This window comes from Metopolophium dirhodum, chromosome 7, assembly GCF_019925205.1.
Source record: "Metopolophium dirhodum isolate CAU chromosome 7, ASM1992520v1, whole genome shotgun sequence".
In the NCBI taxonomy this organism is placed as follows: domain Eukaryota; kingdom Metazoa; phylum Arthropoda; class Insecta; order Hemiptera; family Aphididae; genus Metopolophium; species Metopolophium dirhodum.
The window spans coordinates 21193924-21216766 of NC_083566.1; the positions used below are offsets into that span (position 1 = coordinate 21193924).

General features: G+C 28.6%; 1 protein-coding gene across 1 annotated transcript; it reads left to right on the forward strand.

Annotated features, from left to right (window-relative positions):
• Positions 1 to 124: 124 nt before the first annotated feature.
• On the forward strand, positions 125 to 22453 carry LOC132949709 (general vesicular transport factor p115). Its single transcript, XM_061020727.1, is given in 15 exon segments — positions 125 to 353; positions 355 to 408; positions 588 to 816; positions 3314 to 3482; positions 7576 to 7672; positions 8913 to 9114; positions 9177 to 9501; positions 9580 to 9734; positions 9826 to 10028; positions 10098 to 10220; positions 13090 to 13200; positions 13265 to 13445; positions 14951 to 15150; positions 15288 to 15392; positions 21956 to 22453. Coding segments are annotated over 15 exon segments (2346 nt in total). The 5' UTR covers positions 125 to 329; the 3' UTR covers positions 22124 to 22453.
• The last annotated feature ends 390 nt before the right edge of the window (positions 22454 to 22843 follow it).

The window sequence follows — 22843 nt, forward strand, 5'->3', positions numbered from 1 at the left end:
ATTTTGGTATAAACATAAAAACACAAAACCACACGGTGTGGTACTATGAACCCGGCTACTATCTACTATCTAGTATCAACATTCTACGCCATCGTGTCCTGTCGTCCATAATATCCGTGTAAATGAAAACAAACTATTATTTATTACTTATTATCATTATTAAAATATTATTGATGTTTTAATTAATGTTTTACATTTTTTGCTTACCAGTTTACCACTGCCCTCTTTTTGACACCTGTTCGTCCGATAAATATCGCGTAGAAATAAATGTTTCTCTTCACTCTTATTCTTTTTTAATGTAGCAAACGCTTAGGAGATTGTCTACATCCATGGATTATTTTAAAAGTGGTTTAAAAAACGGTGCTCGGTACGCCCGTTGTCGAAGACCAGCCGTCCGGTGCCGATATTGTACGTTGTTTTTAGATTATTATGTTGTGACTTAACACACATATATACACACTCACTTGATTATATATTTAGATAAGTTTGCATAGTATTTATTTATTATTTGTGTGTGTGTCTGTGTCACTATGGTTTGAAAAATATTAGCTTTTGCCTTAACCGGCAACATTATACCTTGTCCACAGGTTGAACGCTTGGTGGAACGAGTTCAAAATTCCACGTTGCTGACAGACAGACGTGATGCATGTAGGGCACTTAAGGCCCTTACACGAAAATACCGCGTTGAAGTGGGAGCAAAAGGAATGGATGCCCTGTGCCTAGTGTTGCAGCAAGACCGCGCAGATGCTGAAATAGCTAGCTATGCTTTGGGCACGTTAGGACTAATTATGCACGATAAGTTCTATGAAGAAGAAGGTAAAATGTATACGTCAAATGAATGATTAAAGGTTATTAGTTATTATGTCACTATTAAGTATTCATCATAATATATTTAACATTTATTTCTTTATTTTGATTAATTTTACATATTTTGGTTTTGATTGCTAGAGCCTACAAGCGGTGTATTTAAGAATTATTACAGGGAAGGGATGAGCCATTAAATGGCATACCTAAGATTGGAGGGCTTTGCGCCCCATACCCCCTTTAAAGTTTCCAAAATTTGCACACTAAATGCTGTACAGTTTACACTTTAAACACCATATATTCTACATTGAATACCAATTGTCATTATTTTTAGTGAATAACAATAACAAATCGATTATTATTGATTAGATATACATTAAATATAAATATAATATCATACAAAAAATATTCTTTGAGTTTAGACTCTTTAATAATTATCATCCTACTATCACCGCCAATGTCCACTAATAAAATAATAAATTTAGTACAAAAATAAAATTATCATAAATATTTATTTTCACTATAATAATTATTAATTAGAACATTGAACAATATAAATTATTATTTTTAATTTGATAAATTAAAAATACTTATTTGAGACATACATACTTATACTTTTATACTTTGCACTTATAATAATAATAAAAAAAAATTACAAATTTTGTTTTTCTAAACAATTAAGTATTATGATAACCTGATTATATGGAATATACTAAAAAAGTGTTTCTTAAACTTTTTTATGTCCACTTTAGAACCTCTACTTTTTTTCAATAGTAATTTTTAGCGTAATTTTAAGAAATAATAACAATCACACAGGATTTCTAAATTTTAATTTTAATGAAAGTTTTGAAGAACTCTAGGATTTTGTGGAGCACAGTTTCCGAAATGCTGTACTAGACCATTCCATAATAATATAATATACTTATTAATTTTTGTATTTTAGTCTAAAAATATCTTGTTTTTAAATTACAAATTTTCAACTGTTCAATAATGAGTAATACACCTATGTCCTACTGGTGCATCGAGTGCGGCCTGCATGCAGAATAGCTATAGCACGATGAAATATGAGTCGGATAGAAATTGCACAAACTCGTCACATTAGCTGCGATATAGCGGAGTTTCAGTGGCGTAATAACAAGCTATTTATTACCTTTTAACTGAAAAAACTAAAAAATACATTAATATAGTAAATACTAAACACGATATAGTGTCTAGATATATATACTTATTTTCTAAAATAATAGCAAAAAATGACCAAGGGCCATCCCCCCCTCCCCCGTAAATATGCCACAGGAGCCTACACTAAGTGTTCTAGTGGTTCCATTTTTTTGCTTGAACCATACATTTTGGTATCCATAAACAGTTAATTAATTTTAAAGTGGTGTTCAAAATCATATTAATTTTATACTTACTATAATATTACTGATACCTATTTAATTATTTACAACTTGGGTAATTTTTATTTATTTGTAGTAACTACCTGAACATATTGTTCATACTGTTAGGTTACTATTAGGTCTTCGATACATCATCATTTTCAACTTTTTTATTATATTTTATTCATTACTAGCTGATCCCGCCCACATCGTTCATCGTTTACTGTAAAAAATTACAACTTTTAAAAAGGTTGTGATTGTTCAACTCCTTTTGGATGCAATTCATTCTCCCTGGTAGACACTCCGACCACATCTGATCGCGGACAATGTGCAACAGTATATCAAGTAGGCAATGTGCGAAAATTTGATGTATGTTTGTACCTGATCTGCCTAATTAACTGATGACAACCAAATAATAAATACTAATTTATACTACCTAGTTATTTTTCCTATAACCACAAGCAACTATTTATAAACAAAAATTCCAAAGTCCCGTTTGAGATAGGAGGGTAAAAAATACTTTACGACCTATTCTCATACCTACCAAATATACAAAAAAAATATCACTAAAATCGATTGAGCCGTTTCGGAAGAATTAGACCACAAACACCGTGACACAAGCTTTTTATATATTAGATTATTAAATTTTTACCTAATTTTAGAAATTTTTAGTTGTCTAGTCTAAGTACCTATTTACGGCCTATAGCGTAATATCCAGTTCAAAAAGATATCTATGTAAAAAAATTTGAAATTTTTATCAATATCTCAAAAGGAACTGATGTCTAAAATATGCAAATATAATTATTTAATTTGTTTTTCTCATTTATTTTAAAAAGACAAAGTACCGAAAATTTTTTACTTTTAATTTTTTAATATTAACTAGGTACTTACCAGAACCACCCTCAAAATTGAGGGTTGAACTCTTTTTACTGCTTAAAGAGGTAATCACCAATAAGACACAAAAACAAGAGTATAAAACTATCTAACTTAACAACCTAATATAATCATTGCTAAGAAACTAAAATGCTAAGTACTTACTACAATTTTGTTGAGTGAAATTATAAGTATATACCTTTCTTTATAACTTCTTATTATCTTATAAATACAAACATAAACATTTTTTTTTTTTTTAGAAATTCCTGCCGTAACCGCAAAAGATTCGGATAAATTGGGTGAACGTTTCACAGAAATATTCATAAAAAAAAAAGAAAATGTTGGATTGGTTTTGGATTATTTAGAGGAATTTGATTTTCACGTACGGTGGCCAGCTCTTCAGTTACTGTTACAATTGTTAACAAATAAGTAAGTTAAAATAAAATCAAAGCAAATCTAGTTTTAAAGTCCATTTAGTCTCAAATAAATATATTCTAATTGTTACGATTTACAATAGCATATATTTCTAAATTATTAACATATTATGTGTATATTGTGAATTATTTATTTTTGTAATGTATCTTAATATTTTATTTAGTTAAAAATTAAAAATATGTTATTATTAAGTCTTACTTTTATTAAATAGTACTTTTGGGTAAATAAGTGAGGTTCAAGCCCGATCATGGTTCGGTAAAATAAGGTATGCCAGTGTCAACCACTTGCATACACAAATTAACATAATACAATTATATTCTATATTATATATTTAGTGAATTCTAAATAATTATTAATGAAACATTTTTTTTTTAACTTTACATAGGGAGTGCCAAGAAATACAATTATACCATCATTTATATGGTTATTTACCATAGGTTGTTTTATATATTTTTTTGTGTTATATTATAATTAATCATAATTGATAATCATTGTAAAGAATACTAAATATAATAAGGTACTGTTACACTGTTACCATATTCAGTGAAACCGTGTGGTATATGTTCAGAATTTTCTTGTTATTACCATTATTAATACTAGTGTTTCAATAAAATGATTCCAAATTTCCACTAGTCATTATTAACCACATTGGCATCTCCCAGACTCTAGCTCACATTAGCTGATGTTTTATTGGGAACCAACTAGAAACTTTCTACAATTTAAATCCTCTAAATAGTGACACAATTTCAGTGACCAAGAGTGAGTGTCTGGTATTTAGACGTTTCACTGAAATTGTATTCTATTAATTGGTGTATGGAAGTTGTTAACACTGGTCAAGCATACATTATCTTACCGACCATGGTCAGGCGTCTAGACACATCGTAGAATAATCATAATATCTAATATATAAAATTCTCGTGTCACATTGTTAGTAGTCGCACTCCTCTTTAACGGCTTCATCGATTCTCATGAAATTTTGTGTGTATATTCAGTTGGTCTGAGAATAGGTCGTAAAGTATTTTTCACCCTCCTACCACCCGTCCCCCGAGGTGCTCAAACTGGGATTTTGAGATTTACGGTGGAAATATTTGTTTATATATGGTTGCTATTGGTTATATAGGAGAAATAATTAGTAGAAATTAGTATTTATTTATTATTGGTTGCCATTGGTTATTCTGGCAGATCAGGTGCAAAATCATGGTGGTAACTCGGACGACCGCGTAACAAAAATAATAATGTTAAAAAACCGTATTTATCCGAAAAGACTCGACCAATTTTATAATTAGTAGAAATAAGTTTTTATTTATTATTGGTTGCCATTGGTTAATCAGGCAGATCAGGTCATATTTTTGCTCATTGCCTACTTGATATGTTGAACAATCACAATTTTTTTTAAATTTGTAAATTTTTACGGGCAATGAAGTGCGCGGGATCAGCTAGTAAATTATAATAATCTAATAACCATCAAATATGGATTTAATTAGAAACTTTTAAAATCTATTAATTTAGATTTTAATTAATTAATTAATACTGAACTCCAATTTATATCTAAAATCATTTATATTTATAAATTTATCGTAATGCAAATTCTTATTTGTTTAGTCACAAATGTGTTCTGTAGTAAAGCATCAGTCGGAGTCACTTCTTCCCGGATGGATTACTACCCAGATTTTAGTGACATTCTCGCCACATATACATGTTTTCTAATCAACCGTACCCTCACCCCCCTCTTTAATTAAAAACCTACTTAATAACCTTCAGGCTAGTGATCATAGATGTTGAAGTTATTTGTAAAAAGAAGAAAATAGGTATTTAAGAGGACGCCACACTCGCATGTGTTGTCTCCGTCTTACAATCGCGTAACATACCAAATTTACGCTCAGAAATTCAAGTGTTATGCTGTTAGCATAAAAATTAGAGTGAATCGACCTATTATGAAACTTGATAGTAAGAACATTATCATAAGTTTTTTTACAATTATTCAGTTTTTAAGTGAGTTATGCGTGTATAAAAAATGAAAATTAAAAATGCTCATAACTCACTTAAAAACTTAATTATTGTAAAAAACTTTCAACGTTTGTAAGACGGAGACAACACATGCAGGTGTGGCGTCCTCTTAACAAATATTCTAAAGTGTGAATCCTCAGAAGGTCAAAACATTAAAAATGAATGTAAAATTATTATTTGCTCAATTTTTTTCCAGTGTTTACTCATTTTCTGCTTCACTTTATAACATGAATATGAGTTATGATGCTGCAAATATAAATTCTAATTTAAATTTATCTTCATGGTATAATTGTTATATTAGTGAGGAATAAATTTTCAATGCTTTGCATTCGCTTAAGTGCTTAACGTATATAATAATCTGAGTCTTGATCGTGTGCCCCCTATTATATTAAAGGAATGCAAAAGTAATGCTAAAGCACTGCATAAACTATTTAACTTGTCTCTGTCAACGGCCGTCTTTCCAATATATTGGAAAATATCGTATATTGTTCCTAATTTTAAAAGTGACCAATCATTTCATTTTTAATTATAAAATTAATATTATTATTATTAATCGAGTGGATTCAGTTAGAGATTTGGGTGTTTTGTTTTCCTGTAATTTATCTTTTTCTTTTAATACTAACATAGTTATAAATAAATCATTTAGAATGCTTGGTTTTATATTAAGGAATACTAGAGATTTTTAAAATATTCAAACACTAAAATCGCTCTATTGCTCCCTTGTTAGATCTAACTTAGAGTTTGGATCATTGATATGGGGTCATGATTCAACCGATCAACTGGTTGACAATGTTCAATATAAATTCCTAAAATTAACTGCTTTCCGTTTAAATTTTCCGATCTCCAGAGACTCAATGTCATTAGTAGCAGACTCTGTTTATATTCAGCCATGTGAGGTTAGATATAAGCTATCTGACATCTTATTTATTTATGATTTCCTTATAGCATTATTAATTTTCCTGATTTGTTAAGTAAGATCGATATTTCAACGCATAATTCAATTAAAAACTATTTGAAAAACTCAAATTTATTTTTTGTACCTTTTTTTTAAAAAAAAAATGTGTAGATTCTTTTTTCCCGAAGGCGCTTACGCTATGTAACCTATTTTGTAATGATGTTGATTTTTTTTATGTCTCGTGAATGTATTAGAACGAAATCTTTGTTATTATTTTCAAATTATAACCATTTATTATACCTTTCACAATATTGTTCAGTACCTACTTAATTTAAACCAAAAATATACTGTATAAATTTTTTTTTTTTTTGTTTTTGGCTGTTTAGATCAGTGGTTTCCAATTAGTATAAAGCCACGACCCCTAGCTAAAATTTTAATTGGTCCGGAGACCCCTTTTAAGTAAATACTTACTTTTAAATTCGAATAAATTGATTATTTACCTTTTTCACGATAATCTAGTTTCAATAGTTCAAAAATACCCGAATTTCAAACTACGACAAATTTAATAATTTCACTAAAATAAAATAAAAATGAAAAATCACAACAATACTACACAACCACGGTTCTTCAACATTAACACGCGGACCACCAATTGGGAACCACTGATTTAGATTATTATTATATCTTTTTTTCTTTTCTTCATGTTTTATTTTCTTTATAACATATTAACATCTCATATTTTTTGATTTTATAATCAGAAGCAGGATATATTTTTTAATGGTGTTAGTGTATAAATTAAAGAATACCAATTCTACAAAAATTGTCCACTCTACCATTTATTAAAACTATTAATGCTCGTTAATACAAAAAAAAAAAATACATGTTTGTTTAATTAATTGATGTACATAAACATTTTTAAAATGTATGCTACTTATGAATATGAATTCATAATTTTTATTAAAATAAAAAAATTATAAGAAATATAAATTCATCAAAAAAAACTGGAAAAAGAGACCTTTGTTAAAAAAAAAAAAAAAATACCACCACGATATATTATTTAGTATACATATTAGTTTTAATAGCAACTGTTTTATCTTAAAAAAACTGTCTCGAGTTTTTGGATTATTCTATTTTATTATGTCATTCTATTAAATTTGTAAAAGTAAATCTTGTTAATTATAATAGGGCTAAGGACGTGCAAGAAATGATTTTGGTCAGCCCTATGGGAGTTTCCAAATTAATTGACATGTTGAGTGACAGCCGGGAAGTAATTCGAAATAACGTGAGTTCTTTTTATGACTGCTATTTATTTATTTTTCACTAATAAATTAACAAATGTATGGCTGTATTTTCCTTTGTGAAATTGTCTTATGACCATGTTTATTTAAAACTGATATAATATATTATATTTGTATTAATTAAATAATAAATAATTTTTACTTATTAAAAAATAAAAGTATATTACTAAAATTATATATCAAGAGCGCGGCCAAAATATGTATGAAGTTAATAGAGCTAAATACTATTAACTTAAATGATAATATTCATTACAATTAATTGTTCAGTATTGCATACATTTTAATAAAACTATTTTATAAATAATTTATTATTTATAGACTGTTAGACTGATTATTGCATTTAGTTGTTGTGTATATTATATTATAAGATGTTAATATACCAATTTCACTTTATTTATGCTTAATTGTTTTCATAATTTTTGATGTGTTATATTATACTGAGGAAATAGACCTATAAATAGCCTTTGTTATTTAAGTTAACATTTTTATTCAGGCCACTAAACCAAATTACTAAGTATTAAATTAATTTTTATGTCAAATTATTTATATCAGTTTCTTCAGTTAATGTCAGATACAAAAATAATATTATTTAATTCAATAAGTATAAAATAATAAATGTATAAATATTTTAAACCAATGCTTTTTTAATGTTCATTTTTGTTTATTTTACCATTTATATTCTAGTATACATTTGTTTTAGATTAACATTAAAATATTAGTTAATTATATTTAGATTTTTATTTTAAAGAATCTTCTCAATCAATTATATCTAATTTAAATATTATAGGCATCCGCTCTAATGTTGGCAAATGAGTTTGGTCTTAACAGGTCCATATTAAGCGAAATCCACTGTACATTATTTTACCAACATATTATCATAGTATCATAGGCGACCTTTAGGCGGAATCCACAGCTGTATCCTCAAATTCAATTACTATTTAAATGATACAATTATGATCACATAGAAGTAGGCTATTCGAAATTCACTATTTGTATAGGTTCATATGTGTGTCATTATACATCCTAATGTCTCTTAAAGTATGATTTGTTAGTAAACAATAAATACTCATGGTATTAAAATACAGATCTACCCCTCGCCGGCCTGATTATTGATAAGCTTTCAATCGCCAATAGCTAATTATTAATTCTACATATTATGTATGTAATAAATAATAATTACTTAGGAATTAAACCTTAATATTTATCCATTACAATTTGTTTTAGTCTGTTCTTTTGTTAACACTATTGACAAAAAGCAATGCAAATATTCAAAAGATATTAGCTTTTGAAAATGCTTTTGATAGACTATTTTACGTTATACAAGAAGAAGGCAATGCAGATGGAGGAATTGTCGTTCAAGATTGTCTGAATTTAATGTTGACTCTATTAAGAAATAACATTTCGACACAAAATTTCTTCAAAGAAGGTCTGTTTCCCAACAACAATCAAAATATTACTTAATAATAAAAAATAATATTGTTTGTTTAGGTAATTTTATATCGCGAATATTGCCACTTTTGCAATTGCCCCTTATTGATGAGTGGCCTGTTCAGAGAATAAACAATGTGCATTCAGTTCTTCAAATTATACGCACGCTAGTATCACCAACCAATCCAGCTCAAGCTACTTCTTCGTGCCAACAAGCCATGTACACATCTGGAATCCTAAAAGCATTATGTGACTTGTTGGTTGCGATTGGTGTGCCCCGTAATCCATTAACTGAAGCCATATATACTGTAGCAGAACTTATACGTGGGCACAACGATAATCAATCATTTCTTGAATCAGTAAAGTCCAATGAAAATCCTCCAAAGTATATTCATATATCTGTGTTAATTAATAAATTTCTGATGAATGTAGAAGTAATTTCATATTATGTATTTATTTTTAGAGATATTCTGTTATTATTGTTATATACAATGTTAAGCGACAAGCAGCCATTTGATATGCGTTGTGCGGTGTTGTATGTTTTCCAGTGTTACTTGTACAGAAATGATTTTGGAAAAATGAAAATTATTCAAAAACTATTACCATCAGAAAAAGAAGGTATTATTATAAGTTATAACTTATAATGTTTTGCTACTGTTATGATTATTTAATACTAACTCAATTCCCTATTTGTATATGTATTATATAGTAACTGAAACTTGCATCAGCAATCTTCTTTGTCGAGGTTTGTTCAACAAGGAACCGTTGAACAGCTGGTTTTCAGCAGTGGCACTTTCATACGCTCTTATTGATAACCCAGAAGGTAAAGAAAAGCTGCTGAGTGTCAAGTTGTCGTCCAATGATAATGAGCCACCAACATTACTGCAACAGATAGTTATTTCTATCCAAACAGTATGTATTTACTGTGATCGTAACAGTTACAAGATTTGAAAAGAATACTCAATTGATATTGTATTTTAGAATGATAGAGCACAGTTTAAAATTGGGTATTTGATGTTTTTGTCTACTTGGTTTGCTCATTGTTCACTTGCTGTTGAAAGTTTCTTGAAAATTAACTCAGGCATACCATACTTTATAACTCAGGTTCGTATTTATTATTTATTCATAATTATTTTTAAGGTATGCTACAATCATATTATTTCTTAAACTCCCTTGTATGGGTAAAATTTAATTATATTTTATATTCTGATAAATATATTGGTTACATTTACAATGGTAATGATGTTTTTTATTTTATTTTATTTTTTGTCTGTGCATTTTGGATTAGTAAAAATATTTCAATCTTCAACATTGACTATTGATGGTAATTTCTGGAATAAAATTGGATCTAGTTAAAACTTCTGATTTCTCATACAATTTTCTGATTGGATATGAAAAAAAAATTAAGCGCAAAGCAATATTAATTTTTTATGAGCGTTCTATGTTCAAATATTGACCAAATTTGATATTGAAACGCATAATGATGATACAGTTTTTGTTATTTTTTATAATTTAAAGATTATAATAGAAACTTGATACATTCCACTATTACTTAAGTAATCATTTTTCTAAGCTCAATGACATTTTCAAAATATTTTAAGACCTATTTTAATTTATTTATACCATCCATGGACCTCCTATTCATACCATTCTACGGTATGTGGTATTGACTTATAAGATAATAACATTAATAACAATAATTCATGGTATACCATTAATATAATGTGGTAATATTTTTTAAAACTGATTTAAATTCGTTATTGTGTATACTTGAGACCCCCCCCCCCCCCCAACAACAACTATACATTTTGTTTGATTATTTTGAAATTTCGGAATTTTTAAATGTTGATTTTTCGGAATTGAAATCAGAAATCTTAAAATGTGGACTGAGTGACTGACCGATCTCAAGTAGACATTAAACAAATTCAAATCAGTTTTCTAAAAATTATCTCATTATTAGTTCGATCGATAGGATGGAACAAAATAAATACAAATGAGCATAAATTGTTTACCGTGTATTATATAATCAATGCTAATACCTTGCTAAGTGTGTACGAACATGGACAGTAAACCTATTACAGTATTACCTATAGTATTTGCATAATGAAACGACCAAAACAAACGAAAAACACGTAATTGTGCATGTGTTTCGTTATAATACAGCTCTAATCGTCCTCTTATGACATAAAAGCGACTAAGCGAGTACGCGATTTTGATTAGACTCAGACCAAATATCATGATCAAAAAACAAATTAATAAATTAACAAGAGAATCGATACGATTGGGTGCTTTGAATTCATTGTTTTTAATTTAGGCGTAGGTACTAAGGTACCCACTACCCACGCTCGATTTTTATCGATATTAAAATGTAATTTTCGTCCGTAGAACAGTGTACAATATAATGTCTCGTAAATATTATTAATTACAATAAAACGCAATATTACTTTTATTTGTAGCTTGTACAATAATTATTCTTGCAATACATTAGTATTCGTCTGTGTTGTATACACTAATACAATAAATGCCATCCTTGAATACAATAAAAGTCTACTCAAACTTTAAAGATATATCTACCTGTTTTTACTAACTTAATAGTATATAAAGGATAAACGAACTGTTCTTGTAGGTGGTTTAAGGTTTTTATGCATCTACTACATATTTTAATTTGGATCGGTATTTATGTACGTGTGGAGCCATAATATCCATGCGTGGTTCTAGGAGTACTAAATGTTCGTATGAGAACTTAGAAATATAAGAAATATAAGAAAGTAATTTTTGTAACAGTACATGTATATACATTTATAATTAGGTCTTCACTGCGAATAAAATCCCCACCCCCGTACATAATTTTCTTAATAAAATACTTATGCTTATAGTCTCCACGCTAGTGGCGTTCGTAACAGGGGGGTGGGGGAGCTAACGGGATGAAGCTCCCCTATTGCCAGGATTATTATTACTTTAATTTGAACTTTAAATGCTTAGGTATAAAAACTAATCGTATCTGTGTTCGTTAATATTTTTAGATAGCAATAATAAAAACTTGTATTACATTTTTAAGCTTATTCACCGAACAAATAATTTTTTATTGACGTTATTAGAAATAAAACAAAATTAATCAAATATAATCCAAGCCAAGACTAAAGGTCTAACAAAGGTTACAAAACAATTGTAAAAAATTTTTATTTATTTTTGTCTTTCCAGATTTTTTAAAAAAATACTGAGAATTTTCAATTTTGACCTCCTTAAGTCCTAACTAGATCCAATTTGTTTCCAAAATACTCCATCGATATTTATGATCAGAGCATATTTTATACTAGAGAAGTTGAGAAGTGTAAGTTTTCAAATACCTCATCTCAATGTCTAAAATTATTAGACTGGAAAAAATAAAAATAAAATTGTAGGTAATTAATTATTTTTCAAGCCCCCTCCTCCTCTGAAATAATATTGATTATAATAAATATTATAAAGATTTTAAATATAATAAAAGGTGGACAAATTGGTACCGCTCTGCTGCAGTAGTACAGTAAAGTACTGCATGTACAGTAGTGGTCAAGCATGGTATTGTAATAGATGTTTTATATTTATATTTTAATAATTAAATGATAAATCATTGCATACAAAAAATGATTCTGAGCGGAGATGTTGTGTCATCAATTAATAAAAATAATAATATCTTATGGCTGCACATACTTTCCAGTAAACTTTTTTTTTATTAAAGGTAGAAAAATTTGTGTGGAATCTTTTATTAAAATTTCTAATGTTAGCTCTAGAAAGAAAAACTTGTATGAATTTCTAACTGAAAAATAATTTACACGTATAGTTGGCACGTATGTACCTACTATTTTCTATTTTTGCCACTTGATATCGTTTTATTTGATCACACTTTTTTGTTGTTAGTTATAATATTATATGTACGCAGTATGCTATTAATTCCATGCTCACTGTATATTACCTATGTCTTGCTTTTATACAGACGAATCGTCTGGAGAACGAAGAGATCGAAGAGATTGTCAGCGGTCTGAGCACGTTCGTGATGGGTATATGCCTAGCGTTCAATCCTGACACTGTGGAAAATTTCAAAAAAGTAAACTCTCGATTTTCGTATACTCAAATTTTTCAGGACTGACGAGGTTTTGTTTAATTCTCAGGATAGCCTCAGACATTTGATTAACAAACGGATAGGCGTGGAAACGTTCGTGGATAAATTAAACGATGTGTCTCGAAACGAATCGTACACCAGAGCCAGTAAACACCCGCAGCCGACGGCTCAAGACTCTAATTCTCTATTATTGGATTACGAGTTTTGCAAGTTGTTCAAAATACTCGAAGGTGCGTACCTATATAGGTACTATAAATCACAATAGTATAATAAGAATAACACCTATATAATATATATAGTTTATGCACGGTTATAATACGATTGTATACAATATTTTTTTTCGTTTTGAGTGACGACTTAATACTTTAAATAAATCATCAATGATGCTTACAAACATTTTAATGCTGATGATAATAGTATAAACATATAACATTCGATTTCACAGGCTCGCAGCCCATCAAATTCATATTTCATATAGTTTATAAAGTCGAAATACGTAAATATACAGAGTGATTCACCAAGTATGCAACCCCTATTATTTCTTTTAATATAAAAAATTATTAACATTCTGTTGAAAATATACTTAAAGATATTATGATTTTTTTCTAATTCTTGAGATGTTTACCACTTTAGAAGTAAGCTATGACGATACAAATTTTTGTTTTTTAAATAAAAAACCCATTTTTCTGTAAATTATTTAGTGGCTATATTTTTTGTGCACATTTTGATGTACTTTATTCAAAAGTCAAACAAGTAGTGTCTCAGTTTTTATAATGTTTATACAAAGAATATTCCTTAAGGGGATAGGTGGCGGACAGTTATTTTAGTCAGAACATACCAATTTTTATTCCATCCTACTGATCGACCTAGTAATGCCATAATACTTTTTAAAACTTATTTATCTGAAATATCATAGCATTATTAAGTCATTTGGTGGGATGGACAAAAAATACGTACAAATGAGCATGAATTGTCTACCGTTCACGCGCGCAACGCAGAGGGACTTGTACGTACATGCGCGTGTTTGAGCGCTCCGCTATTTCTTTTACACAGTCACACACATTTATGATCACTTACTACACACACATTTAAAAGAACCACATGCATTCAATTTTAAAATTGCCTATTTTGAACTCCTTAAAAACAGTCCGCCACCGATCCCCTTAAAAATGGTTTTACAAAAATATAAAATATAAATGTAATATACTAATATTGGATCTCGAATCTAGACTACCAAGTATATTATAATTTATACTATATACTTGGACCATTTTTACAAATTATAAATGTTTATAGTTTAATCTTTAATCACTAAGATTTTCAAACCACCATGGCCTCCATATCTTTCAAAATCATTTATCATGGACCTATTATCCTTAGTACATAAAGTTAAATAACTCAATACTAACTACCTACATCTTCGAATTTTGATTGAGATACGATGACATTTAAAATAGAAGTTTGTACCTTCACATGAGAATCCTTAAGGAATAAAAAAAAATTTCAAACAATTGAAAATATGATCTTAAATTTCATTCCAAAAATCAGATTTTGAATAACTAATATATTATCTATAGTTCGTCTTAAGAATACGTTTGCTATTCACAAATTTTACGGTTTTCAATTTATTCGTACTACGCAGAGAGTTCAGACCGTGTTATCGTCATATAGTGTATCGGCCTCCAAATCTTTGATATATTATCATACAGTAAATTTGTGTCTATATCCAACGCAGGAATGATCATGAGAGCGCTTAATACGCTTCCCGGCCAGGACGATAGCGAAAAATTGGTAACCAATCAAAAACAAATCGAAGAGCTTAACATCACTGTGGACTGCCTGAAAAACGAATTGTCTGAGAAGACCAACCGGATTGAGGAACTGTGCAGGCTAGCTAACGATTTCCGAGATGACACGGATCGTATAAAAACCGAAGTGTGTATGACTTTAAACTGATTTATATTTTCCTGATTCGATGTAACCGCAAATTATAATGTATCATGATTCATGATGTTAACGTATAATGTTAAACTTATAACATTGTTAATCTATCGATGTCTGTTGTGTTATAGTTGTTTAGACTCCAGGAAAATCACATGTCGCTCATACAAGCTTATCAGATGAAAGAAAACGAACTGGAATCATACAGACGTTTACTAGAAATGCACGGGATTTGGGTAAGTTTTAAAATATATACATATACATACATGTAATTATAAACCATGCAACGTTTTGAAATAAAAATGTGTGAAATACATTCAAAATTGTAGGTAGAGCCATAAAGGCTTGTTGAAATTTATATTCAGTTGGTTAGGTTGTTATTTGATAAAAACGCACAAAACGCCCTTCATCGAGTAAAAATTTCGTCTCTGCGATGGTTGAAGCCATCGCATACACTAGTATTGAATTTTAAGAGCACAAAAGTGGTTTTGAAAGAATTGTCGTGATTTTGTGTATAACAGTTTTAACATAGTACTGTTTGTAGATTTCTTAAAACAGTTAATTTAAATACTATATGCATGTTCATTATAATAGTTGAAAGTTAATATATTTTTGATGAACTAAATAATTTCTTCTTCTGATTTTTTAGAGACAAAGTCTTGCTTGCAGGTTGTGAATTGTTTGATTTTATTTTGTGTCTTGGTATTTTTATATATTATATTAGCTGGACACGGCAATGCGTTGCTATTGCTAGGTTTTTGTGATTATGATGGTAGTATATTATTAGGTGGGCAAACTACCTGCGGTAGATCGCGGACCCCACGAGGTAGTACGTAAGTGTGTAATTTTACTGTAAAGTATCAAGTTATACCTTCCGGCAATTAATACAAAATCCGATTAATAAAAAAAAACCAAACATTCTTACATTCGTATGTATAGATAAGGAAAAATAAATAAAGTTAAAATAAGAAGAAAAAAAAGGTGGGTAAGTGGATGTCGCTCTGCTGTGCAGTAGGTGACAAGTGGGTCACTGTAATGGATGGTGTTAAATTTGAATTCAATGATATAATATCATTGTATAAGCAAACGATTCTGAGCGAAAACGGTCAGTCAGCCTATGATATTACCAAGTATATTTGATGATATTATTGTGAATAAAGTAATTTGTATATAACCTATTTACGTGGAATCTTGTTTTAAATTTTCAATCCTTAGCTATAAAAGTTAAACATTTTATAAATTTTCAACTACAAAATAATTATTAAATTTTATAAATTTTGTCAAAATTCGAACTTTAAATGTTTATAAAAAAAAAATTGTGCTTATGTATTTTTAATATTTTTCAACTGCTATTGTAACAATATATCAGGAGCCTTGCATTAAATTTTCACACTTTTTTACCCAACAAATAAAATTTTATTGATATTTATAGAAAAAAAAACTAAAAAAATTGAAAACTGACAATGTCCGTAAACAGCTCAAAAAGAGTCAAATTATTTTCAAAATTGTATGGTGTATAGAAAATGAAAATATAAACATTCAATACAATTTTCATGTATCTACAGTCATTCGTTTTTTAATTACAATAAAATAAGAAAATCGTTAACATGAGAAATCGAGTGAATATCAAATGCTGTAAAAATATGAATTTCCAACACTCATAAAAATTTAATTTGACTTTCTTTGGCCTTTTTTTTTGATAAAGGTAGACAAACTTATGAGGAATCTTGTATTACATTTTCAAAACTTAGATTTAAAAAGAAAATTTTTTATAAATTTCTAACTCAAAATAATTTGCGCAAAATATATGTTTTGTAAATGTAATACATTCATTGCTACGCTCAGAATCTAAAAAAGTATAATAAGGTTGCCATGGTAACCTAAATATATTTTACTATGTATAGAAAATTGTCATTTTAATATTTGGTGAAAATTTCAAGTATCTAGGATCATTTCTTTTTGAGTAACAATTAAATTTCAAAAATTGATTGTTGAAAATTCCTTAATTTATCGATAAAAATACAATATCGTCAAAATATTAAATTCAAACTCAATGTGATATGGCTATAACTAGTTCAAAATGAATCAAAATATTTCGAAAATGTTTCGCTCTGCTCAGAATCTAAAAGTATAATTATTAAGATAAGCACGTGTAAGATAACCGGAAAGAGTGTATTTTCTAGTACGAAATCTAACTATATTTTTTCATGGTCACACACTCATAGATACGTATGCTATCATTGTCATGCATGCTATAATATTATAGAAGATTATCGTTTAAGGTATTTTTAATTGGGAATTAGTTGATAGTTTTTTGATTGTCACAAATGCATTTCTTCGACATAAACTTTAATTATAAAAAAAGTGTGTCCAAACGTTTGAATTGAAAAATTGAAAACAAGTTAAATATTTTTTCGTTGAACCCATAAATAACGTTAAAATAGATAAAATTTAAATAATAAAATAATTACTTGTTAATTATTTTAATTATTTAATTTATTTATTCTTACAAACTGTAAAACATTTTAAAACCCAAATGGCCGAATGAACTACGGTGCACAATAAAATTAAAAACCATAATATTATCATATAAAGTTTCAAACGAATCCAGTCTCCCAGGTCACCACCACGCTGTGTCAAACGGTTGTCGGATTTATCTGTAGTTTGAACTTTCGATAAAATATGTGGTTATAGCCAAATATGGTGGCCACAAATCGTAAATTTTGACATTATACAGAAAATATGCAGACCACATACATAATATATGATATTATAGATATTACTGCAGTCCTATTTGTGCAGGATTAAAAATAATACATAGATATACATATTAAAAAAATCGGTATTTGATCAAAGTTCGCGCGGGTTTAATATTAAGTAAGTACTAGCTTTTAGTCTGTGCCATTTTATTTTTTTAATTAGCATTTATATTGCAAATTATGTAACATACCAAATTTTACGCTTAGCAAAACACGTGCATAGCTCCGTAAATTTAAAAATTAGAGTAAATTGACCTCTTATAAAATCTAAAGGTAAGATTATATGGGCAACCTCATGGGCTTTTTATTATATTTTATTTTTTAAGCGAGTTATGAGTACTTTAAGATGTACAAACATTTTTCAATTTTTAAATATTCAATAGTCATAGCTCGCTTTAAAATTAAAGTATAATTATAATTATTAAAACTAAATAAAACCATTATTAGCACCCATTTATAAGCAAAAAAAAAAAAAAATAATAATAATAATAATAATGATAATCTCGATATCCCCGTTTGAGAACTTCCTTGGACCTCTTATTTATTTTTTTCGTGACAAAATGTTGCCTATCTTCTTTCCCAAGGTTTAATCTATATCTGTACCAAATTTTATCGCAATCGAATGAATGGTTTAGAAATGCATAAAGGACATATCTAGTCGGGTACAAACATTGTTTTACTTTTATATATATATAGATAGATTCAGTAGGTACACTGCTTCAAATTTCGTAATTAAAAATGTAGGTAACCATTCACAAAAATATGAATCATTATAAAATGTTAAAGTTAAATTTTCCAAAATTAAAATTGTAAAAAATCTAATATTTTTTTGATAGAACAGTTCACTGTTTAAAAAAATAACCACGTAGTGTTTGATGATTTGTTTTAACCAATCCCTTATTACACTATAATATTATAACAAATAAATGGAACTCGTATAATTATTATTAGGTGTTTGGGGCGAATAATGATTAGTTTGTATATTGTCTTACTTACTTTTATACATTTTTGAATAAGCATTATTTTATACATTTTACTCCAACGAAATAGTTTGTAATTTTGTGGGACGAATGAAGAAAAACGCTGCTACTTATGAGAAACCGTGTGTTCAACCCTTTGCTACAAAACTGAACATTTTTAACTATATACAAATAATTTGTCAACATTTTCACTTCAGATGTATAAAAACAAATCATGGCTATGTATCTTTTCTTAAATAGCTATTATAATAACTTATATGAGGAACCTTATATTACATTTGCAAGCCTTTTTCACCCCTAACAATATTTTTGTCTGTATTTTAAAAATTATACCATACATAGAAAATGCTAATATAAACATTTTGGTGAAAATTGTAAGCACTTACAGTAATTTGTATTCGAATTACAATAAAATAAGAAAATCAATTTTGTCATAAACTAGTTTTGTGTAAAACTTCCCCTTTTCCAAATTTTTTTTTTCATTTTTTCCTGTCAAGAAAAATTCTGGGAATTTTCATTTAAGTACTCCATTAAGTACTAATTAGATTCACTTCTAGATCTACAAGACGAAAAATAATAATACTTCATTGTAAAATCAATACATTTTTTGCTCTGCCCAGAATCTAAAATTTCTCCCACAAATGTTATGATTTTGAAATACCTGGAATTATGTGTATATAGAGTATAAGACATTTATCCGATTTGGGCAAAAACCACTTGCATCTTTTTTCGTTTGATTTTCAATCATAATTTATTTTTATTTACATACTGACACGCACACACACTCTTAACTTTACATATCGTGTCTGGGGTTGTGTTTTCTTAAAGCGGCTTATGGAAGAACTCAAGAATAACCCAATGTCCCACCCTAATATTATGTCAGTCACTGGTGTTGATTTTTATCGATTCAATTAAATTGAATAGGCTTTTAATTTATTATTATATTAGTCTCTTGAATAGCGCAAGCATGTGTTCCAGAGCTGCACCTATATAATATACAAAATACAGGATGATTTTTATTTAACGTTTGACATCAACTTTTTTAGTCTATTTTTATGTGTTTTTAAATGTAGCTATATTGTTATAATAAATATGTTATACCTACTATACATGGTAAAATATTAAACAAAAACTCAACCTTCCCATATTTAACAGAACTATCTAAATTGTTTTTTAAAACAAACATTGTTTTGTTTTAATTTTGTTGTCTTTAGTCTTTACATTTTCACTAATAAAATAAAATATTATATAGGTTTTATTTACAACAAATTATATTGTTATTATTTCATGTCATGAAACATTTTTTTCTCATAATTCAAATATATTTGAACCAATTAAATTCTATATATCTACCTATAATATTATTAATATAGCCTCATAAATAATATAGTATTGTGGTATACGAATCGAGCATATATGATTTGATGCGTATAAACTCCTGCAGCGGGATCGTAGTACTATAATAGTTTTTTCTTAAAATAAAAGCCCTTCATATTTATTAGTTGTATATACAATCATATTAATATTATAATTTATAGGTTTGTACTTGTATATTTAAGTTATTGTTAAATACGAATGACCAATATTATTTTCGTTCCATAATTTTTACTTTATATGTGGATATTGCGTTCTTTTTTTACAAAGACCGTATTGCCTTAGAATGTGTACATAATATACATGTACAATATACAAAATCATTTATGCGCCTATTATATATTATACGTGATGAAGGGTTGGGTTATTTCCATAGACCCCCCAGATGAAATATAATGAACCTCAGAATTTCGTGTTTGGTACATAATTTAGCCCCCTCCCCCCTATGTAATTTCTAGTTGAGCCTATGGGGTGATGTGTAGATGCCCAGATGTTGGGTTTTTATTTTTGTTATTGCTTTTTTTTTAAAAAAGAAAAATATGTAAACCTTTTATACCTTAACCTATTTATTTTGAACATATTATATTCTGTATTATTATTACTCAGACGCAGTTATTGAGATATATATTATCATTTAACACAAATGGGACAACAATCCCCTCGTTGAAAAAATGTTTTGAATATTTTACAATGTACATTCTGAATCGACTTGATTTATATTTTTGTATATTTGCTGTGTATAAATTATATGCCTACTCAATTATAGCATACCTGAAGTCTGAAGCAGACACACTAGAATTTACCAAACACATTTATTCGATGTATAATATTAATATTACCAATCTTGCTGTGCAGGATTGGAGTTCAGCAAAATTGTTATATTGTAATATAATTTTGTTAGAATAAATCGTAGGCACATATGGTCATCGTTGTCCATGTAGTAGTGATTAAGCCAGACATTTTAATTGCAGGGAGGGACAATTTCTTCAAATTTGATTGTAGGTTAAATTAATTTAGATATAGGGTGGTAGATTTAACGTAAGACACTCAATATTAAACATTATAATATTATATTATGCTTTGATTTCATTACGATTATTAATTACTTAATGATTATATTATTAGTCAATAAGTTATTAAGGCTATTTTTTTCTCCCTCCCCACTTTTCATGAAACTATGATACGAATTATTATTCATAAGTTATAGAATAGGTACTCCTCTCATGTTACGTATTCTGCGTGTTGAATTATTTAGATACCTATCCAGTTAACAATATATTCCGGGTGGCTGATATATTGATTTATAAATTAGTTGTATATTTATGAAAAACACTCAATTCAATAAATCTATAATATCTACACCATTTATGAATCATACAAATGTAATATAGCACATAATTTATGACTGTTTATAACGCGTAATATGTATCTACATAATATGTATATATATATATATTGTATATTACTTACGCTTCTTTTATACAAAACATATTAAGTACATAAACACATCAATCAATTCACATTTTTTAAGATAATACAATGTTTTTATACATATCGTCGGATTAAGTAGCTTAACTGCATTTTTTTTTTTTTATTTTGGGATTATATGTGATGCAAATTAAGAGACACCACTGAATGTCACACCACTGAATAAATTTTTGATTTGTTTGATTATACGTTCATTAGCAGAACGAAAATTCGGCCGTCAATCAGCAGCAGGAACCAATGGTCAGCGCGACGGTGGTTGCGGGAGGACTGCCGCCATTGCAACAACAGCAGCAACCGTACGTCGAAGGTACAACGACGCACCAACAAACGCTCGAGGAGTCATTTAGGAATGATTTGAACGTCTAAAAAGTAAAAAGTCGACGGGCGCCACTCAACTCTGCCAACTGTACTTTACACAAATGTTTCCCACCCGGAAACGAGTATTACCTATAAACCATGTATGTATATTGTACTTATAACGCTGTCGAAAACCACGATTTGTATACACGTGACCATATTTCTTACCAAAAATCTAAAATTGATATGATTAACATCCGACACCACTATAATACATAATATTACAAAGACATGAAAGTTTTGCGTGGTTTTTTTTATAAAAAAAAAAGAAATTGTATTAATTATTTTTACCTCTGTATCAATATACTTACCTAATAAATGCCTATATTAATATCGTTATTTAATTTTTATAATATTATTATGTTGAATATGAGGTTACCGTTTAAAAAAAAAATGTCCGTTACAATTCGTAGGTTATTTTCTATATACATAATGTTATTATTGAACATTTCCGTCCGCGATCGTCAATTATTATAATATATTATACGCTCGCGCGCGCGGACCGTCAATTGAACTTAATTACGCGACCTCTGCGCCGCTGCCGTCGTCCCTGCCTGCGGACTGCGAGTACAACGCTTGCGCGAATTGAACTCGGCCAAACAACACAAATTGGTTTTAGTGTACATTATTATTATTATTATTATTATTACATCACATAATATTATTCGCAACCGTCATCCTCCGCCGCCTCATCGTAATGCGAAACGGCTGACATCCGCGTTATCCCGC